The sequence below is a fragment of the Zootoca vivipara genome, chromosome 8 (genome assembly GCF_965207765.1).
Source record: "Zootoca vivipara chromosome 8, rZooViv2.hap1.1, whole genome shotgun sequence".
Lineage (NCBI taxonomy): Eukaryota > Metazoa > Chordata > Lepidosauria > Squamata > Lacertidae > Zootoca > Zootoca vivipara.
The window spans coordinates 86,813,895-86,836,147 of NC_142591.1; the positions used below are offsets into that span (position 1 = coordinate 86,813,895).

Here is a 22,253-nt window from a genome sequence, read left to right on the forward strand (position 1 = left end):
TAACAAGGAGAAATGTAAAGTACTACACTTGGGCAAAAAAAAAAAAAAAAAAAGAAAGGCACAAATACAGGATGGGAGACACCTGGCTTGAGAGGAGTACATGTGAAAAGGATCTAGGAGTCTTGGTAGACCACAAACTTGACATGAGTCAACAGTGTGATGTAGCAGCTGAAAAAGCCAATGCAATTCTGGGCTGCATCAATAGGAGTATAGCATCTAGATCAAGGGAAGTAATAGTACCACTGTATTCTGCTTTGGTCAGACCTCACTTGGAGTACTGTGTCCAGTTCTGGGCACCACAGTTCAAGAAGGATACCGACAAGCTGGATCGTGTCCAGAAGAGGGCAACCAAAATGGTCAAAGGCCTGGAAACGATGCCTTATGAGGAACGGCTTAGGGAGCTGGGTATGTTTAGCCTGGAGAAGAGAAGGTTAAGGGGTGATATGATAGCCATGTTCAAATGTATCAAAGGATGTCATATAGAGGAGGGTGAAAGGTTGTTTTCTGCTGCTCCAGAGAAGCGGACACGGAGCAATGGATTCAAACTACAAGAAAGAAGATTCCACCTAAACATTAGGAAGAACTTCCTGACAGTAAGAGCTGTTCGACAGTGGAATTTGCTGCCAAGGAGTGTGGTGGAGTCTCCTTCTTTGGAGGTCTTTAAGCAGAGGCTTGACAGGCATATGTCAAGAATGCTTTGATGGTGTTTCCTGCTTGGCAGGGGGTTGGACTGGATGGCCTTTGTGGTCTCTTCCAACTCTATGATTCTATGATTAATTATTTTAAAAACGTTTTAAAATCTGTATGACTCCTGAGAGTCCTGCTTCTCTGTGCATCACTTTCCTCCAGGGACTTGTCCCCTGCACTGGGTGATCTTCCTTCTCCCTAGGGACCCCCCCTCACCCTCAGCACTGTTTCAGGACAGTTTGCTCTGCTCTATTGAGAAATTCCTCATCTTGCCCAATAGCTTGAAGTGTGCAGGCCTCACATTGTCCTATCTCTTTCAGCAATGCGGCTCGGTCACACTTGCTGCAGGTATACTTGTGCGCATTTTCAGCCAAGAAGACAAGCATGGCACAAGTGTTGCAGAGCACTGCAGCAGCTCCCTCGCCAGCCATGTCTCTTGGTCCTATGCACACCGTGAGACAGCGCTTGGCCAGTCCAGGGATGTGGAGTCTCTCAGAGCGACCCTAGAGCCATATAAGGTAGTGATGGATCCAAGGCTGGTGTTTGAGAAATGTGCATGCACACAAAAGCTCGTACCTATGACAAACTTAGTTGGTCTCTAAGGTGCTACTGGAAGAATTTTTATTTTATTTTCTTACAGCTGCCCAGAGAACATGGAGGTGAGTCACGGGGTGGTAGAAGTTCAAAACAACTCATTCTCCTTCCACAGGGCTGACCACAAGGTGTTCATTTTGGAGCTTAGCTGATGTGGTTGGGACCTGCTAGTATCAGCGCTCAGTTTGGCACCCATCGGTTCTCTAAATGGGATAAATGGAATGAGGATGTCTTCTTCTAAAATCATCTCCTGCCAAGGAGGTGTCTGTTATTTCCTCTTGGGAGAGAGTCAGAAACCACACAAGCCCACTCAGACCCTACTCAGATGAAGGATGTCAAAACCTGATCTTGATCCCCTAGATCCTGATGTCAACGCCTTTCTGATTGGCCAAGTTGAGCCACGTCAGGCAAGCGCTGCCCATTGGGAGGGGGATAAAACCTGGAGATGCAGGACTCCTTTGGAAGCAGGGAGGTCTCAGTTCCAGTTTGGGGAGAAGAACCTGTGTCTTCTGTCCCACCAAGAGCAGCAGACGCTTCTGCAGATCCCAAGAAAGAGAGGCAAGGTAAGTCAAGAAAACTCATTGGATGTGATCTTTGAAGTCTAGAACTTCCTACCCTACCCCCTCCACAAAAAAGGTCCTGATCCTTATTGGGTAAATCTAAAGCTGAATTTTTAATTTTTTAAAGCCTGTTAACTGACTGTTAGGGATCTCCAGCACTTTGTTGTTGTTTTTTATAATATATTTATTAAGATTTTTTTCAAACAAATAAAAAACATTTACAAAATACAAAACAGAAAAAGAACATACAAAACACAACAATACAAAAAATACAAAAATACAAAAAAACACAAAAATTTAAACTTATAACCCTTATTACTAATCTATTGACTTCCTCGTTCCTCCTCCTTCTGCGATTCTTTATATATCTTCAGTAGTAAACTCTAAATCTTATATACTTTCTAGTTATTATTTTAATATTACCTTGTTTCTATATCTTTTACATCTTAACCTTTTATATTCTATCCAAATCTTTCTTCTTTGGAGAAGAACAGTTCCTATGGCCAGCCTAGCCACAGATTCTGAATTCAGGACTCTTAGCTGTCACCCAAGCCCTGCAATGGTGCTAAGGGGGAGCCAGACCCCCACCCCCCCATGGCTCCATTATGGGCTCCTCGCTCACTGCCTTCTGTTTTCCCCCTTGCAGGATGCTCCTCGCTCGGACTTGGCTGCTGGCCCTGGTGCTCCTGGCCGGATTTTGGGTGACCCAGAGCTGCGATTCTGATGCGCAACATTCTAGTAAGACCTGGGGAGAGGGAGGGGAAAGTGGGGCTAAATGGTTCCCCTCCCGTGATCACTCTTATTCCTCCCCAAACCAATAGCTTAAAAGCTGCTTTGTGGTGGTGAAAACCTGGGCGTCCTCTTACTCAATGAGTAGGGGTGTGTGTGATATTTTCCCGTGATCCATTGCAAAGCCTCTGTAAGTTTTGAGAGGTTTTGCTTTATGTAAAAACAAAGTTGAAGAAAATTTGATGTAAGTGAAATGTATTTGGTTGTAAATATGTAAATTAAATAAAGATTATTATACATACATATATATAATGGACCAGTGAAATTTCCCCACAATGCCGTATCAAGCTATAGGACCCAACCTGTTCCCTGGAAGGGGGAGAGCAGAGCGTAAACAGAAGGTTGCCTGAGAGTGCGTGGAGAAGCAGCAATAATTATACTCTTGATCATTTTGCATTATGTCATCTCTCCCCTCCCCTCCACCAGGGCACCCAGGACATAACTGGCACCCACAGCAAAATGTAGCCACTGGTTCAAAATGGTTGGCAACACTTGATCTGAAAGATCCTTCATGTCTGTGCACGAGAGGGCAGACTTTTGGGTTACCTGGCCCAGAAATATTTTGGTCTTTGAATGTTTGAACATGGCCTGGCAGGTGATTGGCAGTTCCCTCAGCACAGGTGTCATATCTCTGCAGGCCGGTCTTCCACTCAGCACCCCAGCCAAAATGTTCTGCACCAGTTGCAGGTTCTGGATCAATACCAAGGGAAGGCCCACATAGGACACATGACAGTAGTCCACTTGTGACATTCCCAATGCATGAATCGCAGCAGCCCAGCCACCCCTGTTCCAGAAAGGGCACGGTTGGTGTACCAGCCCAAGGTGATAATGGGTTTTTCTGGCCAAGGAGGCCAGATGAGGCTCCAGGAAGAAAGATGCCTGGAGGAATTTCCCCAAACTGTGCACCTCATCGCAACCCCAACCAGAGCTGATGAATTCCCCACCTGGAAATTGGTCACCCACAAAGGCTCTGTCTTGCCAGAATTATTGATTATTTAGTGGGGGTTTTTACTGGCAAATGCAATATAAATTTTGTAAAACAGAATGACATTTATTCCTAGCTTATTAGCACTGCTGTTATCAGTATGTTAACTGCTAGTTCTTAATATGAAGGAAACATAGAAGCATCTGGGTGACCACTGAGAGAACAGGATGCTGGACTAGATGGGCCCTTTTGGCCTGATCCTGCTGCGTCAGGGCTATTCTTCTGTTCTTACTTCTCCCCGTCTTCTTTCCATCCAGCTGTTGCTCCAGCTCTCAACTTGGCCAGAGGCCGCCCAGCCTGTCAGTCCTCCACTTACTCACATCCAAGAGATCCGTCAGCCGGCAAAGCTGTCGATGGGAACTCTGACGGGGTCTTTTTTCATGGCTCCTGCACCCATACCAACTCTGAAGATGGACCGTGGTGGTATGTGGACCTGGGGGAGCAGTATTCCATCTCCTCCGTGGTGGTGAAGAACCGCGTGGACTGCTGCGGCAGTAGACTCCTGGGAGCCCAGATCCGCGTGGGAGACTCTGTGGCTGACCATGGAAAGTCCAACCCCCTGTAAGTTCCCATTGCCTCTCCCCTCCCCACTCTCTCCTCAGAAACTGCATCTTGGTAGACACCCTCAAGTTCACTTGCTCTGGATTAGTTAACACACACACACACACACACACACACACACTTTAATTTTCTAAATTACATTTCAAATGTTTATTTAAACCTTACAATAGAATAGAATAGAATAGAATCATAGAGTTGGAAGAGACCACAAGGGCCATCTAGTCCAACCCCCTGCCAAGCAGGAAACACCATCAAAGCATTCTTTAAATCAATGCAAAATAGAAAAATTCCTTCAGTAGCACCTTAAAGACCAACTAAGTTTCTATTTGGGTATGAGCTTTCGTGTGCATGCACACTTCTTCAGATACCAATCAATGAATTAAATCAATGAATTCCCTTCTTCTCCTTCGACGGTTCATTTTGCATACCATACATCCCTGCATATTTTACACGAACTAAACCAATCAGTAATCCATTGTTACTGACCAAACCAAGATCATGGCCACTGGTCCCATCACCTCCTGGCAAATAGAAGGGGAAGAAATGGAGGCAGTGACAGATTTTACTTTCTTGGGCTCCTTGATCACTGCAGATGGTGACAGCAGTCACGAAATTAAAAGACGCCTGCTTCTTGGGAGAAAAGCAATGACAAACCTAGACAGCATCTTAAAAAGCAGAGACATCACCTTGCCGACAAAGGTCCGTATAGTTAAAGCTATGGTTTTCCCAGTAGTGATGTATGGAAGTGAGAGCTGGACCATAAAGAAGGCTGATCGCCGAAGAATTGATGCTTTTGAATTATGGTGCTGGAGGAGACTCTTGAGAGTCCCATGGACTGCAAGAAGATCAAACCTCTCCATTCTTAAGGAAATCAGCCCTGAGTGCTCCCTGGAAGGACAGATTGTTAAGCTGAGGCTCCAATACTTTGGCCACCTCATGAGAAGAGAAGAATCCTTGGAAAAGACCCTGATGTTGGGAAAGATTGAGGGCACTAGGAGAAGGGGACGACAGAGGACGAGATGGTTGGACAGTGTTCTCGAAGCTACGAACATGAGTTTGACCAAACTACGGGAGGCAGTGCAAGACAGGAGTGCCTGGCGTGCTATGGTCCATGGGGTCACGAAGAGTCGGACACGACTAAACGACTAAACAACAACAACTGACCAAACTGCGGGAGGCAGTGCAAGACAGGAGTGCCTGGCGTGCTATGGTCCATGGGAAGAGTCAGACACGAAGAGTCAGACACGACTAAACGACTAAACAACAACACTCCATTGTTACATCCACCCAAACTTATTTACACTGTTGAATTTATCTTAATGCTACCAGCATTTTAAATGAACGCTTACCCATATATTCAGTAAACATTTTCCACTCTTCTTTAAACGTGCATTCTTTTAGTTCTCTTATTCTATATGTTAAGTCTGCAAGCTGCGAGTATTCCATCAGTTTAAGTTGTCATTCTTCTTTGGTTGGGACCTCACTCGTTTTCCATTTGGGGGCAAACAAGACATGGGCCGCGGTAGTGGTGTACATAAATAGTCCTTTTTGACACCTGGGAATTTCCCTCTGAATTATCCCCAACGAAAAGGACTCATTTTCTTTTGGAAATATACATTTAAGCATTTTTCTCCCCAATTCATTATATATCTTTTCCCAATACTCTTTTACCCTTTTACAAGTCCACCACATATGATAAAACGTACCCTCAACTTTGTTACATCGCCAGCACTTATCTCATTTAGACTTACACATTTTAGCAAGTCTGCTCGGAGTTGAATACCTGTAAATCATTTTCAGGTAGTTCTCCTTCAAAGAGTACCATGCTGTGGACTTCAAATTGCTCTTCCAAAGTTTTTGGTTAACTTCTAATTCCTTTTTCCTATATGTAATGTGGGGGGAGACAGAGCAAGACTTGGTTCTGGCCATATTTCAAGACCTGCTTTTGTGTGGAATGGCAACAGCCATTTCCTGCTTCTTCTCTGACTTGTCCTCTCGGATGCCGTTTCATAAGTTTCATAAGCCCAAGGCTGAACTTCTAATATTTCCTCCCCAATGTCCCTCCCTCTCCATTCACCCCACTTCTTCCCTGACACTCCTACCTCCCTCAGCAAGCACGAAACTGAGCTGTTCCCTTCGACTCCTCTCCATCCTGCCCCCTGCATCAGTTATTTGGTCCATAGTCCAAATAACTGCCCACTTTCCCTTTGACCCTCTAGATGTTGTTGGACTACAGCTCCCATCATCCATAGCTATTGGCCATGCTGGTTGATGAGACTAGAGCCCAACAATATCCAGAGGCCCACAGATTAGCTATCCTGTCATACAACAACATTGACCATGCGATCCTCCGAGATGGACCGTGTGGGATGGAATCCGAGGTTCCGTTTCTACCTGCATGTTCAAGTCCAGAGAGTATCATCAGCCGAGTGCTTTAGGAATCCCTGGCAGCTGTGCTACAGGGCTCCCACAGCCATGGAAATACCCCGGAGGGTAGATGGAGTAATTCTGAATGGCTTCCACCCCAAGGCTGACCTCCCTTTTCCCTCTGCAGCTGTGGGAAGATTACAGATTACAATTGTGGCTCCATCAGTACCTTCCATTGCCAGGGGATGAAGGGTCGCTATGTGAGCGTGAACCACCCCGGAGAACCAGCTATCCTGACACTGTGTGAGGTGGAAGTCTATGGGACAAAGTTGGAGGATGAGCCTTAGGGATCACCAGCTACGTGTCATGCGGAAAGGGGCAAGAACAGAACTGATGGAATCGGTGTTGGTTTTCCAATAAACATCCTCTGAGCAGCCTTCTTTTTTCTCTCCAATTTGTTCATCAGAACCGGGGGGGGGGTGTCTGTGATTTTGCCTGTGCCAGAGAGCAGAGCCATAGAGGAAGCCAAATGACACCTTGTGGAGACGGCAAATCCTATTTGCCAGGGATCCCTCACAAAGAGAACTAGTCACACAAGGAGGGAGGCCAGAGAATTCTGCTCTAAGAGGACATGGGTGTAGAAATCCCACCTGCACGCATTATTCCTTACCATTCAGGACCAGAACTCCTTGAAGTGATTGCACCCCACAACTGATGATAGTGCAGGCGAGGGTTAATACTGAAGATTATCTCTCTCCCCCACCCTCCACCATCACAATTTCCTAAAGCTGTTATCATGAACCTTGGTAGAAGTTTAGGGCCCGTAAGGAAGACAGTTAATTGATGGGCCCTTATTGACTTTGAAAGAAGGAAGGGCCAAGGTGTGTGTGTAAGACAACACTCTAGAACAAGTTTGTGTTACTGTTGTGGTTAGGAAAAGAAGTGGAGTGGGTGGCTTTTTGAATCAAAAGTGCCCTAAAATCAAAACACCATGAAGAAATGGAATCCAGGCGCTTGAAACGCCTGCCCCAAGGGAAACAAGTAATATATAAGATCCACGCTGAAACCTCTACAGTGCTTCGCAGGAATTAGTAGAGTCCTCTAATCTTGAAGTGGAAAGGATTCCTGTAAGGGGAAGGGAATATAGGGACCCCCCTCCCCTCATCAGAAGCAGTTCTTCCACAAGCAGCGATAGCAGCGAGTCCATTCAGGAAGGGGAGAGAAAGACCCAGGGCTCTGGCAACAAGGGAGAGCCCCTGCTACACAGGAAAGAGGGAGAGAGGGGGGGAAAGGAAAACATGGAGCGTAGACCCTTTTCCCCTCCGGTTCCGGAATTACGCAGGAGAAGGAGGGGAAAGAGATTTGCTGTCCCGAGACTCTTATGTTGGAGGAGGTCCAGGGGCGGTCCAGTGCCGGATTCTGCTTCGGACTAAGCAGACATGCTTTTACACACCAGTTTCACTGTAAATAGATTGCACCAATGAGGACTGTTTAAATACAAGCATGCGGAGCATCGTTACTCTAGAGTAGTCGCAAGAATCCCCTGACAATTCCGAATCCCAGTTGTTGGAAACCACGGGAGGGGAGAGTTGCTCTTTCGCTCATGTGCTGCTCTCTGGTTGGCCACTGTGGCCAAAGGATGTTCAGCAGCAGATGGGCCATGGGCCTGATCTAGCAGGCTATTCTCATGTTCCGAACCTCCTGACCCGCTCCTTGGGGCTGTCATGCATTGAATTGCCTATGTGGGGTTATGCGACGGGATGCAGCAGGTGTTTTAGGGGAACAGTTGGAAGCTGGGAGATTTTTTATATATTTTATATATTTAAAGACCAGTTAATACTTAAAACATCTCCAAGGGAAATGGTTGAACAGATCCGATGCTTTGTTGCATCAGCCGCCTGGCTGTGAATCTGTAAGGATGCAAAGGTGGGTACCTAATCTATCTGGGTGGTCTGAATTGGCATCCTGCCCTGGGTCTCTTTTGCACCTGGGAAAGGAGGAGGCAATAGAGCTTACATGGGGCTGCATTTGCCATTGTTGGCTATGGAGTCTCCTACGTGGATCCTTGAGCCGCGAAGTGTGGCAGTTAATGACCCCTGGAAAAGTGAGGCCTTTGTCTTGCAGTGGAATCAATGTCCCCAGGGTCAGACCAGCCTGTCCTGGAGACTGGCCTGCCTGCCTCCTTTGTTTTATGTCCTTTGTTGTAGCAGTAGCATCCCAGGGATTTATTGAAAGAAATCATAGATTTATGATCATGTGTGTGGTTGAAGAATCATAGAATCATAGAATCATAGAATCATAGAGTTGGAAGAGACCACAAGGGCCATCCAGTCCAACCCCCTGCCAAGCAGGAAACACCATCAAAGCATTCCTGACAGATGGCTGTCAAGCCTCTGCTTAAAGACCTCCAAAGAAGGAGACTCCACCACACTCCTTGGCAGCAAATTCCACTGCCGAACAGCTCTTACTGTCAGGAAGTTCTTCTACTGTCAGGAAGAGGATGACTTGAATTTTATAATTCATTATGTCAGACTTTTTCCACCTGGGTTATAGAGTGTATGATTTGCGATATAAAGTCCACAGGGTGCTTAAGTCTCCATTTCTCTATACTTGGAAAATCACGCTTCACCTTAGATGGTTTCAGGCAAGCACAACCATTTGGTGCTGTCAGAGGTTGTTACGGCTACTCTTGAGTAACGACTTTCCACATACTTGTCTTTAAAAGAGTCTTTATTGGTGCATGTTATTTACAGTGTAGTGAGCTGTCGGTTTCATGTCCTCTCATTCCGTTTCAGAATCCGGCACTGCCCCTTTTCGCGACTTTGACCAACATAACAGCCTGGGGACAGTGAATCTCCTCCCCTTTCTCCTCCTCCTTAATTCTGGTGCCGGGGGAAAGGGTCTACGCTCCGTCCCCCCTTTCCATCTCTCTCTCTTCCCGCCTGTGGAGCAGGGGCTCTCCCATGCTGCCGGAGACCTGGCTCTCTCTGCTTCCTGAGTAGCCCCTTCAGACCCCGCGCTTTCATGGCTGCTTGGGGACGAACTGCTCCTGATGAGAGGGGGAGGTTCTCTGTAATCTCTCCCCCTTACAGGTGCATACAGGCAAAAGGCATCTGCCTTCCTCCCCTTTGCAACATCCTTCCCACCATAAAGGGTCCAAAGTGCCTTTGATGTAGATCTGCTATATTTCACAGGCTCCTGTGTGTTTTACTGCTTTACGATTTCCTGCCTCTGCTCCTGTTCCGCATGCTTTGTAGTGCAGATAGATCTGTAGCCTAGGAAAGGCCTTCCTGGTTTTTCCTCACCTATTCTCTGCTACCTGATCCTCTCCCATGTGATACCTTTTTGGGATGTGTTGATGCATTTGATTGGTTGTTTTGAATTCTATGACGCAATTCTTTTGTGTGATTAAAGTAGCCTGGGCGAAGGGTCTCTCTCTCTCCTTTTTTCGAACCAGAGCTTTGCAGGTCAAAGTGTCTGTCTGTCTTTCTTTTCCCCTTTCCCTATTCTTCCCTACACTCATGAGTAAACCCCACACTTTGTAAGGCAGGAGAAGGCGTGAGGAGCTTCGCTGGACTGGGCCAAAAGTGTTGTTATGTACTCAGCTGAATCATAGAACAATAGGATCCAGAATCAGCAGTCTGATTGGTCCGCAGGAGCCACCCAATCCAACTCCAGGTGGAAGTGAATCCGCAATCTGATTGGCCTGCAGGAGCAGCCAATCAGGCGACTGGCAGAAGTCAATCCACAAACTGATTGGCCCACAGGTGTAGCCCTGAAGTAGCCAATCACGCAAAGCCCATTGTGTAAATAATGTATATAAGCAGATGGTTTTGGGAAAAGGGCATTCTTCTCTTCTTCTCCTTGATGACTACGAGCTGAATAAAGAGCATGAAATTCACTCTCGACTCCGAGTATATTTCATTGGCGACGAAGGTAGGATCCTGCTGAGCTGACTGCCACCACGCACTGCACCGCAGCACCGCCACCTACTGCACCGGTGTATCTCATCCTGTGTCCCTTTTCCAGTAATGGGCAGCCAGGGGCCTCTAGGAAGCCTCTCAGGAGGGCTTGAAGGCAACGGAATCCCCCAACAGCTACCCTTAAGAATCTGATAGACTGAGCAGATTTGAAATTCACAGCATGTTGTACACTGAAAGAAAATTATATGAAAATGATGTGCCGGTGGTATGTGACTCCTACTAAGCTATCTAAAATGTATAGAACAAGCTCCAATATTTGCTGCAAGTGTAAAGAAATGGAGGGTACCTTTTATCATATGTGGTGGTCACGTAAGATAACAAAGTCTTTTGGGGAATGAATTGGAAAAAAAAAATGTTTAAAATAACATTTGTCAAAAAACCAGAAACTTTTCTACTAGGAATTACAGGTTCCGACATCCCAGAAAAGGACCAGAAAAGTCTGTTCATGTAAGCGGCACCAGCTGCAAGGAAGCTACTAGCCCAAAGATGGAAAGAACCAACAGTTCCGACTGAGGAAGAATGGCAATCCGGACTCCTGGACTGAAGTGCTGAAATGGCAAAACCGCCTGGGAGGCTCAGGAATCAAGAAGATAATGACTTTAAAAAAGAATGGGGGAAATTCATGACTGACTGAGGAGACCATTGTAAACAAATAAAAGCGTTAGCTGGACTTTAAAAATAACTTGTGAAGAAACGAAAGACATGGATAATATGGAGAGATGAAAACTGTGGAGAACGTAATGATATGTAGCCTTAGAAAAATTATTTTAAGGACCCATGCAGGGGGTGGGGGGAAGTCGCGAGATTCAGAGAATCTCATATATGAATCATAGAATCATAGAGTTGGAAGACACCACAAGGGCCATCCAGTCCAACCCCCTGCCAAGCAGGAAACACCATCAAAGCATTCTTGACATATGGCTGTCAAGCCTCTGCTTAAAGACCTCCAAAGAAGGAGACTCCACCACACTCCTTGGCAGCAAATTCCACTGCCAAACAGCTCTTACTGTCAGGAAGTTCTTCCTAATGTTTAGGTGGAATCTTCTTTCTTGAAGTTTGAATCCATTGCTCCGTATCCGCTTCTCTGGAGCAGCAGAAAACAATCTTTCTCCCTCCTCCATATGACATCCTTTCATATATTTGAACATGGCTATCATATCACCCCTTAACCTTCTCTTCTCCAGGCTAAACATACCCAGCTCCCTAAGCCGTTCCTCATAAGGCATCGTTTCCAAGCCTTTGACCATTTTGGTTGCCCTCTTCTGGACACGTTCCAGCTTGTCACTATCCTTCTTGAACTGTGGTGCCCAGAACTGGACACAGTACTCCAGGTGAGGTCTGACGAGAGCAGAATACAGTGGTACTATTACTTCCCTAGATCTAGATGCTATACTCCTATTGATGCAGCCCAGAATTGCATTGGCTGCATCAATAGGAGTATAGCATCTAGTATAGTATAGCATTTTACCATATGGATATTGTAAAAGTTTTTTCTCTTCATTATTTTAAATTTGTTCCTGCAAAAACCAATAAAAATATTTCACAAAAAAGAAAAGAATCTGATAGACTGTTTCTGAATCTGGAGATCCCATCTGTTGTATATTAAAGTAATAGCACAGCCAAGTATGTATTGAGTTTATTGTATTGTATTGTATTGTATTGTATTGTATTGTATTGTATTGCAGAGTTTATTTGAATGCATAAGATCCAGCGGGAACGTTTATCATTTGCTGGTTCAGAGTGCAGGATTTGGATCCGTTGGTTTACGCTGGAGGGAATCCTTGCCATTGGTTCCCGCCAAAATGTATCTTTTTCCCTGCTAGTTCTCTGTTACTATATAAGCCCCAGTTTTCCCCATTCCCTGTGTTCTGGCTCTTACTTGTTCTTTGAAGTAAAGAGATGTTGTACCGGATCCTCGCCTCCTGCTTCTTATTTGCACTGAGCTGAAATCACTGAAGACCCACTACACAACACCATCGCCATCACAATCAAGAGCCATACAATGAACAAGGATGAATGAAACTGATTAATGCTGCAGTTGCGGCTCTCTGGCAAAGGCAAAATCCTAGACTCTCTGGGTTTTCAGGGCCCGAGAAGTCAACTGGAGAGACAAAGGAAGGCCGCTCAATGAAACTTTATTGGAGAGACAACACCAGTTCCATCACTTTTGCCCTCCCCTCGAAGCACACACAGGTGTGGACCTCTAGCACTGGTCTTCTGCCTTGCTGCCATAGACCTCCACCTCGCACAAGGTCAAGTACTCTTCAAGGTCAGGGATCTGGACACTCACATAGCGGCCCTTGAGCCAATCACAGTTGAAGACACTGGTGGATCCAAGCCTGGTGTTTGTGATGGTCCCACAGCTGCAGGGAGAGAAAGAAGGTCACCCCTAGGGTGGGGTCCATGTGGAATCTCCATCCTCGACTGTGGAGAATTTCACTCCCAAACTTACAGCGTTCCTAATGATACCACAAGAATGCGCTCTCCCTCTAACGCTGGCCTCCTGGGCGGATCTCATATCATTCGCGAATGTTGCTGCTCCCTGTCATTGTAGTCTAGACTGAATATTCCAAAATACGGTAACTACCACCTGCTTGTTCCATCTCTGTGCCCAGCCCCAAATGTGGATCAGAGTCACTGTTCCGCCCAGAAGAGTATGGTTTAAAAAGGAGGCAGAACCCTCAATTTCTCCTACTCCCCAATTTTGACTACAAATTGGAACTCTTAAGAGGTCATCCATCCACTTATCTGCCATGGACTGGCTGGATGCAGAGAAGTGGTGGGAGGGAACCCCCGAGGGAACCCCCAGGGGAAGAAGGGTCAGGGGACTGGTGGTGGGACAATGATACTTGGGGAGAGGACAAGAGGGAGCAGACTGGGAGGAGGAGGAGGAGGAGGAGGAGGAGGAGGAGGAGGAGGAGGAGGTGTTGGAAACTGAAGAGGCAACAGGATTTTGTGAGCAGGACGAGGCAGTGGCAGAGGGCAGTCCAGACTCAGAGACAGGAGAGGAGGGGCCTGGGAGACAGAGATGAGGCCAGCTGTGGTAGAATCCAGGTATCTCCCCCACCCCCTTGATCTCCAAGAACATACAGAGAAATGAAAAGAGCAGAGGGGAGATTGGTTGTGCATAGACACAGTCTCCGATTGCTTGGGGAAATCCCTGGAGTGGAGGGGACTGTGGGAAGTCAGGGACCTTCAGTCCTTGCAATTGCCTCCTTGGGGGAAGACCTACTGGGAAGAGTTCCTGAGATCACCAGGCCTGTGCTTTCTTGGTTTCTTTGAATAAAAGTGGAACACTCAGGAACAAAGACCTTTTTTAAAAAAAGATGGGGGAAATTTATAATTTATTGAAGAGAGCATTGTAAGCAAATGGGAACAAGAGCAGGATTTCCGTCTCACTTGTAAGGTAACAAAGATGATGGATATATTAGATGGACAAAAAATGTGGATAATGGATTGATGTGCAGTTGCAAGCGTTGGCATTAGACCCATGGGGGGGGGAATGTCACGAGATTCAGAGAAATCTCTTTATATGGATTTGTATTTGATTTTGCTGTAAAATTATATTTGTAAAATCAACTAAAAACGAGAGAGAGAGAGAGAGAGAGAGAGAGAACTTCAATGGCCATGGTGGCTTTTAAAAAAATTGCTGACCTACTCCTGACACCAGCTCCTGACATACAGTACATCAAATGCTATTGGATGGATCCTGCGATGTCTTTGTTACAGGGATTGAGGGTGTGGGAAATGGAACTTACAGGGTGTTGGACTTGCTACGGTGAGCCATAGCGTTGCCCACACGGATCTCAGCTCCCTGGAGTCTGGCGCTGCAGCAGTCTTGGCGGTTTTTCACCAACACAGTGGAGATGGCATATTCTTCGCCCAGGTCCACGTACCACCAGGGGTTCTTTTCCTTCTGTGTGTGGGTGCAGGAACCCGAGTCGAAGAACCCGTCACAATTCCCGTCCACGGCTTTGATTCCTCCTGTAAAAATCTCATGTCGGTAGATGGAGGACTGGAAGGCTGGGCGGCCTTTGGCCAAGTTGCGAGCTGGAGCAGGATGGGAAGGAGATGGAGGGAGAAGAAATGGTTAGAGGATGATACAGCCTCCACAGATGCTCTTCTCCAGACAAGAACAGGAAGCAGCAGAGACCCGGGGGTGCTTTGCAAAGCCCATCGGGAGACCCCCTTTCAGTGATCAAAGAAGCTGCAACAGAAGAGGGAGGAATATCGCCACACAGATATTAAAATACTTGCATTTCCAGATTTTATTTTTTCATGGCCATCCAACCTAGAGGTGAGGCTCTGCAGTGTTTAGGCTTTTAAACCACTTTGGTAGAAAAGTATACTGAGCATGCTCAGAGACGGGCCTTCTCCAACCTTGGAATGGCTATTAAAGGATGCCAGTGTTCATGCCGTCTCCTCACCTCCCTGCATTTTGGGGGAAGCCCAGTCCTGCAATAAGCTGGTGGTGCTGAGAGCTAGAGGCTGAGGCTGGTCCTTTCTCCTTCAGCCTGACACACCTTGCAGGGCTCTCGTGAGGATAAAATGGGGGCTGTCATTGTGCGGTGTAAGGGCAGGACAAAATTGCAGTGGCAACAAAGAGGTTGCCCTCATTTCCTCCCAGTGAGAATTGTGGGAATGTTGGTTCCGGTTTCCGCCGGCAGGAATGGCGGACCTGTTTTCCATCCCTCTGACCTTCGTAAGGAATTTGGCGGTTGCTAGGGGAGTAAATGGCAACCCCCTACCCTCTCCGGGGGTTACGGAGAGGGGCCGCTGGCCCGCGATGCCCCCAGACCCACTCCGACTGTTTATGGAGTGGGGGGAGCTTGGGCTGAAAAGCACTTACGAGGGCCAGGACTCCCGGACGCTAATCTGCATGGCGGGGATTTCCATGGTTAAAGAAGATAATTAGGCTTAAATCTATGGACATACTTCAGAAGGAGGGGAAGAAGCGCTGTTTACTGCTGAGAAATTTATGCTGCTGAGGGAGAGGAGGCTGTATTTCATCTGGAAGAAGGATTGATGGGGACGGAGCAATAAGGAAGTGAGTTTTTTTTATTTTTCTTCATATGTGTTACTTCGTACCTTCCCAGACGCGATGTCCTGGCTTGTTTGGAGTGAAAGAGAAGCAAAAGACTGTGTGAGTTGAACTTTATAAACTGTTGTTACTGAGCATATTTTTTAAAGATGTGGAGTTGCCGACGAGAAAAGCCCCCCTCTAGTTGGACGGAAGGAGTGCCTGGACGCGTTCGGAGGATTTATGAGCTGTGACGCACTTTGAATTGGAGCGGCGACCTGAAGCTAAGTTCAGCTATAGGGCAAGGAGATCCATTAATTTACCAAGAGTCTATGGTTTGATGTTTGGGTCTTCTGCCTGGAAAGGCTGTAAATTTTACGGAGATCGTTAATCTGCATGGTTATGAGAGAAAACGATGTGATTTGAGCTTTTTAAGATGGCGCTGCTTCGTGACGACGCAACAGGGAGCTCCAGACCAAGAAGATTTATGGGGAGGCTGGACTGATTAACTCACACAGGAGAAAGAACATTTGTGAAACCTTGTTTGATATTTATCTCAGCAGCTGGGAAACAATCGGTTGAAAGTGGAAAACATCTATGTGACTGTAAGGGAAAGATCTGGATTATTATGAACTTGGAGAGACGATTTGAACTTTAGAAAAAAGACGGCAGTGGACTGTTGCGAGGAATCCCCAATTTCTTGAAGCATGGGAACCCAAAAAAATTTTCTAGATGATTTGGCGTAACATTCGGTTTGATTGATATATATGTGTATAATTTGAAATAATGAATGTGGTATAATTGGTTTTAATTGGAAAATTAATAAAAATATATTTAAAAAAAAGAGAATTGTGGGAATGTTAGGGATGTGGATTAAGATATATTATTAGATAGATCCTATCCAAGCTTGTGTTAGCAAGCTTCCAATATCAGCAGAGTGACATTCCCCTTTTGTGCGCAGCAAAGCGTGTGCGTTCAGGTTTGCTAAAACCTGTACAATATTATACTTCCTGACAAAGTCCCCTTTGTCCCTCTTAAAAGAAATACACAACACAGTGTTTATAAAATAAGATAGAGTTTACTTACAGTTTCATCCTGAGTTAACAGCATAATCTCGGAAAAGGCAGGCTTACGTAGAAAAGTTACAGATATGTACATCTGGAGTCTACTTAGTAAAGTGAGGCCCCATCTGGTCTCTCTCTTGGCTGCAGGCCAAGAGGGAGAACCATCCTAACTGGAGATTCTCTGGAGATGTGTTCCCATCGAAGGAGAGAAGGCTAAGAGAGAGAATGGCTGCTGGCTGGGAGCTTTTGTCTGCCAGCTAATCCATCTCATCTACATATCTGGAGGAACAGGAAGCTGAACTTAGTCAGGTGTCCCTCCAGGCGAGTTCCTGTTAGTGGACACTTTAGGAACTGTTGTGACTTGTCTGCCCCAGTGTTCCATCCCACAAGAATGACATCTGAACACGATGTTGGAGATTTCAAGAGTGCGTTGATCTCCTGCCCTCCTTGTATATCTCATAGCACCTTCACCCTCATTTCACCTGAAGGAATGAGCTATACCAGACTGAAGGTCGCATTGGGCAAATGAGAAATCGAAAGGTGGGCCAGCTCCTCCTCCCTCTTCTCAAGCAGTCTTGAAGGACAATGTAGAATATAGTCCTACAAGGCCTATCTTGGGACCGAGTATGAAAGCACACTGGACGTGCTCAGAGACCGGCCCTCTCCAACCTTGGCATTGATGTCAAAGAATGGCAATAGTCGTGGCCTTCCCTTACCCCTCCCCAGACCTATTTTTGGGGCATGCCCAGTTGTGCAATGGGTTGGTGGTTCTGAGAGCTGGAGGTGGCACCATCAGGAGGTCTCTTGGAAAGAGCAGCCACCTCAGCCAGCGCTTCATCCTCTCCTCTTCCTGGGGATGGAAGAGTCTCAGTCCAAACGCATAAAGGGAGGAATCTGCTGGATGGGGGCAATGCCAAAGGCCCTTCCCAATCAAAGGAACGCACATGCCAGATGGTTAACTCTTTATTATCAAAGAGAACACGGTCGCTGCTAGAGCTCTGGAGACCTAGGCATGCTAGTCTAGCATCTTGGTAGGTATTTCCAGGTCCGCGCTTTAGGGAGCGGTTGCAGCAACAGGGGACATTTCCTCTGCCTCCGACTCTTGCCTCCTGGCGGGAACAGTTCCTCCCAAATCACTGACCCCACCCCTTCTTCTGTGTTAGGCAGCAGCCCCTCTTCCCCTGGCGCACACTCAGCACCATCCTGCCAGTCCCCGGCACGAAATCCCTGTAAGCCTTTGGTTCACTACTTTTCTATGAATCAATGTGATTTCCCCTCTGGATGAGATGAGGAATAGAATCATAGAATCATAGAGCTGGAAGAGACCACAAGGGCCATCCAGTCCAACCCCCTGCCAAGCAGGAAACACCATCCAAGCATTCTTGACATATGCCTGTCAAGCCTCTGCTTAAAGACCTCCAAAGAAGGAGACTCCACCACACTCCTTGGCAGCAAATTCCACTGCCGAACAGCTCTTACTGTCAGGGAGTTCTTCCTAATGTTTAGGTGGAATGCTTTGGTGGTGGTGGGGAGAAGTATCACTTGGGTTGGGGTCTGACCCACAGGTAAGACCTCCCTTAGCAGCTCTTACCACTTTGCCATTCAGATCTGCAGCTCTGGGCGTCCCCACATGCTGCCAGGAGCGCCAGGGCCAGGGGCCAAGTCCAGGTGATGAGCATCCTGCAAGCGGAGAATGGAGACAGCTGTGAGGAGGAGCCCCTGCGGAAGCCCTAGGAGTCTCTGCCTCCCTTTTGCACCAGGAAGAGGAAGAAGGTGGGGAAGGTGGGCTCAGGGCTGGCTAGGAATTCAAAGAGGAGCCTTTGGATGAGATGAATCGAGGGCCCTTTTGGCCTGAGAGATGGACTCCCTTCCTCAAATGGCCAGGAGCATTTTGAGGAAAGTGGTGTTCCTGCTCGGTCCTCCTTGGTAGCATGGGTGAAGGAGGCGAATCCTCTGTTTAAGGGGGCAGGTCAAGGGTGCTGGACCAAGAGAGAAGGTTAGCTGATAGCCCTAAGAGAGAATAAGGTGAAAGACAAGGCAGGCAGGTGAATTGGGATCACCAGCAGACAGCCTGGCATGTCTACACTACACTTTGAAGCAGCACAAACTCAGGACAAAAGGGAGAAACATGCAAAGAGGAAGGCACGCTTGCAGGGCCGTCTTGAGCAGATCGCGCGCCCTGGTGCTGAGGGGCGGAGATCGCTCCGCCGCCCGCCCCGCCCTCGCAGGGCGCAATTGGTTTCCGCGCGGCGCCCTCCTTGCCAGCCACCCGCCGTGGTGCACTGCGCCACCGGGGGTCTATGTAGAGCCGGCCCTGCACGCTTGGCAAACCCTCATCGCGATCAACTCACACCCAGAAACTGATCTCCCCACTGTGGAAGGACACATGGATCCAGAATTGGCCTCCACAATCACTTACGGACACACTGTGAAGACCAGGTTCATGGAAGACAAGCTTCATCATCAACGAGGGATTGCTAAAGAAGAAGCATTGCTTGATTCGACTTCCTTCTTGCTTAACTCCCATAAGAACTGTCCCTCTCCCTCTGTTAGAAATACCTAACAGACTTCTAGCCTGCCTCCAAGAAATACTTTTTTCTCGACTCAAAGCCTTGAAAGTTATAATGGTTTCAAACCAGATTGAACATCCAATATAGACATGCCCATTCAAGCTCTGGACTTCAGACATCACATCCAGTGGGTCCCCCCAACTCACTTTGGCTCTCTTTCTTGGGGTCAGCAGAAGCCTCTGTTGTCCTTCCTGGTGGGTCAGCAGCCACAAGTTCTTCCCCGCAAACTGGCTCAGAGACCTCCTTGCTTCCACCTGAGTTCTGGATTTTCTATTTGGCAGTTCTGGTTATATCCTCTTCCGAAGGGGCAGCTCCTGCCTGGCTCAGAATTACCCAGCCAATCAGAGAGATGTTGATACCAGGATTGAGCCCATCAAGATCAGGTTTTCTTCCAACTGGGCTTATGTGGTTGCTGACTCTCTCCCAAGAGGAAATAACATTTTGTTAAGGGTTGTATTACTTAATCCACAATAGCCAACAGTCAGGAGCAAGGAAGAAGCTGCATATTTACGGGCAGGTGAGAAGTTTATCTTGTTGCATCTGAGCCTAAAAGCATGCTCAGCCCTCGTAGGTATTCAACAACAGCTTTGAGAGTACCAAGATATTTTTCTGGAATTTGTATGTGTGTCCAGTCGTAATATGTGTTGGTCGAGGACTGGTTGGACGCACAGGAATGGTCGGAGGAACCAGCTGGGGAACCACCAAAGGAAGAAGGCTCAGGGTCCAGGGAATGGTGATGGGACAATGATGAGTGGTCAGAGGGAGAACTGAGAAGAGGAGGTGTTGGAAGCTGAAGAGGTAACAGGGTTTGGTGAGCAGGAAGAGTCTGTGGCAGAGAGAAGTCCAGACTCAGAGGCAGAAGCTGAAGCAGGAGAGGAGGGAAGCCGAGAAGCAGAGCTGAGTCAGGCTGCTGAAGAGTCCTGGGTGTCTCCCCCTCCTGCTGCGACAAGCAGAACCAGAAGAGGGATGGAAAGGGTGGAGGAGAAGTTGGCTTCACACAGGAGAAGTCTCTCCTTGCTTGGGGAAAGCCCTGGAGAGGAGGGGACTGCTATGGCTGTGAGGGGGTGGGGACTTTCAGTCTCTGCAACTGATTGAGTAAGATCACTGGGAACGAGCTGCCTCTCTGCTCGTTGGGCCTGGCATTCAACCAAGTCTTGCTTTTGCTAATCAAGAGTTAACTCCAACTTTGAACTGTACAATTACTGACCAGGAGTGCCTGATCACCTCATCTGTCTCCAGACAGATATCTGAAGAAGTGTGCATGCACACGAAAGCTCATACCAATGACAAACTTAGTTGGTCTGTAAGGTGCTACTGGAAGGAATTTTTTTATTTTGTTTCAACTACAGCAGACCAACACGGCTACGGTACCTACCTGTAACTGTTTTGGTTGTGTTCAGTATGTGCACAACCTTGCAAACACACATCGCCACAACCCACCTGTTCCTTTTCACCTAAACTTTCCACCTAAACATTAGGAAGAACTTCCTGACAGTAAGAGCTGTTCGGCAGTGGGATTTGCTGCCAAGGAGTGTGGTGGAGTCTCCTTCTTTGGAGGTCTTTAAGCAGAGGCTTGACAGGCATATGTCAAGAATGCTTTGATGGTGTTTTCTGCTTGGCAGGGGGTTGGACTGGATGGCCCTTGTGGTCTCTTCCAACTCTATGATTCTATGATTCTATTCTATGATTCTATCCCATGCTTCGTTGTTTTACAACTTTAACATCAGCTGCAAAACTCACTCTGTCCCAATATAGTTTTCACCATTTTCCCTCTCCTTTCCTTCTTCCTGGGAAGAAGAGTGGTCTGTCAAACTGCAGATAACTCATATATGAACCTTATCAGTTCCTTGGCAGCTCACAGACTCCTTTTCTCCTTCCTTCCAACTGAAGATAAATGAGCAATTATACTTCAATTAAATTAAATTCCAAGTCCTCGTAGCATTATTCAGTTCACTCCGTAAATAATAAAGGATGGGGAAGAGTCAGCTCTAAGTTTCCATCATAAACCTTTTGCAAAATAGAGCTTCCCTCACTTTTCCTTTTTTTTTTTTTACACACATGGTTCCGTTTGATGTTATATTCCATATTTATAATCCAATTTCTTCCATCCTCGCTTGGACAAATATAATTTGAACTAACATTCAGAAGAGGGTTGCCAAATCATAAATTTAGAGAAGGAAACTTTAAATAAAGAAACCATAGGCTCCCGTTCCCCCCCCCCACCGTTTTATCTCAAGTTCAAACCTTAAAGTCCTCGCAGTTCATTTTGTCCCGCAGTTTGTGATCTCATCTCTTCCAGCATGCGCCTGTACTTTAGTCCAATTAAGCTCCAATTAACAGGAAAACCTCAGTTTCTGAATGGTGGCATTGGAGGGTTTTCGACAGGAAAAGTGTTTTTGCACTCACCGCCTCCCTGCCCCCCACATTCCATGCCAGAACGAGAGCCAGGTACCAAGATGAACAGCGAGTGAAGCCAGTCCCCCCCTGTCCCTGGGGGGAATTTGCAAGGATAATTAACCTCAGTCATCCTTGTTTTTCCTTCGCCAATGATTTCCTACTGTCATGGGAGCTGCCTCCCTTAAGGCAGAGTGGAACTGGAAGCCACCTTTCTAGCCTGTTTGAGACATTCTTTGAGAACTTCCGGACAGTAAGAGCTGTTCGGCAGTGGAGTTTGCTACCAAGGAGTGTGGTGGAGTCTCCTTCTTTGGAGGTCTTTAAGCAGAGGCTTGACAGCCCCATGTCAAGAATGCTTTGATGGTGTTTCCTGCTTGGCAGGGGGTTGGACTGGATGGCCCTTGTGGTCTCTTCCAACTCTATGATTCTATGATTCTTAAAAATGGTGGCCACCTTGGCTCCCAAACCCATTGTCGTGATCCCTCTTCATACACTGAATATGCTCCTTTGACAGCTCTGCTCTTAACCGATACTTGCAGAGTGGAGGTCCATTCAAGTTTTCCTGCTACGTGACTTGAGAGGGTCTCCGAGGTTAATTAGGGGCTGCTGCATTGTTCTCTGTTTCAGACGTGTGGTTTATGTGCAGTTACCTTGTGTACTTAGGACACCCTAGAATTAT

At 47.0% G+C, this 22,253-nt stretch overlaps 2 protein-coding genes across 2 annotated transcripts; one reads left to right on the forward strand and one right to left on the reverse strand.

Moving 5' to 3' along the window:
• The first annotated feature begins 2,368 nt into the window (after positions 1 to 2,368).
• On the forward strand, positions 2,369 to 6,918 carry LOC118089695 (fucolectin-like). The gene is made up of 3 exons (XM_060278182.2): positions 2,369 to 2,579; positions 3,873 to 4,176; positions 6,731 to 6,918. The coding sequence occupies exons 1-3, from the start codon at positions 2,447 to 2,449 to the stop codon at positions 6,888 to 6,890; spliced, it is 597 nt and encodes a 198-aa protein (XP_060134165.2). The 5' UTR covers positions 2,369 to 2,446; the 3' UTR covers positions 6,891 to 6,918.
• A 5,811-nt stretch (positions 6,919 to 12,729) lies between these two features.
• Positions 12,730 to 18,289, reverse strand: LOC148684934 (fucolectin-like). Its single transcript, XM_088675067.1, has 4 exons — positions 18,202 to 18,289; positions 15,325 to 15,327; positions 14,285 to 14,576; positions 12,730 to 12,889 (listed from the first exon to the last, which is right to left on the reverse strand). The coding sequence occupies exons 1-4, from the start codon at positions 18,287 to 18,289 to the stop codon at positions 12,730 to 12,732; spliced, it is 543 nt and encodes a 180-aa protein (XP_088531193.1).
• Between the last annotated feature and the right edge of the window lie 3,964 nt (positions 18,290 to 22,253).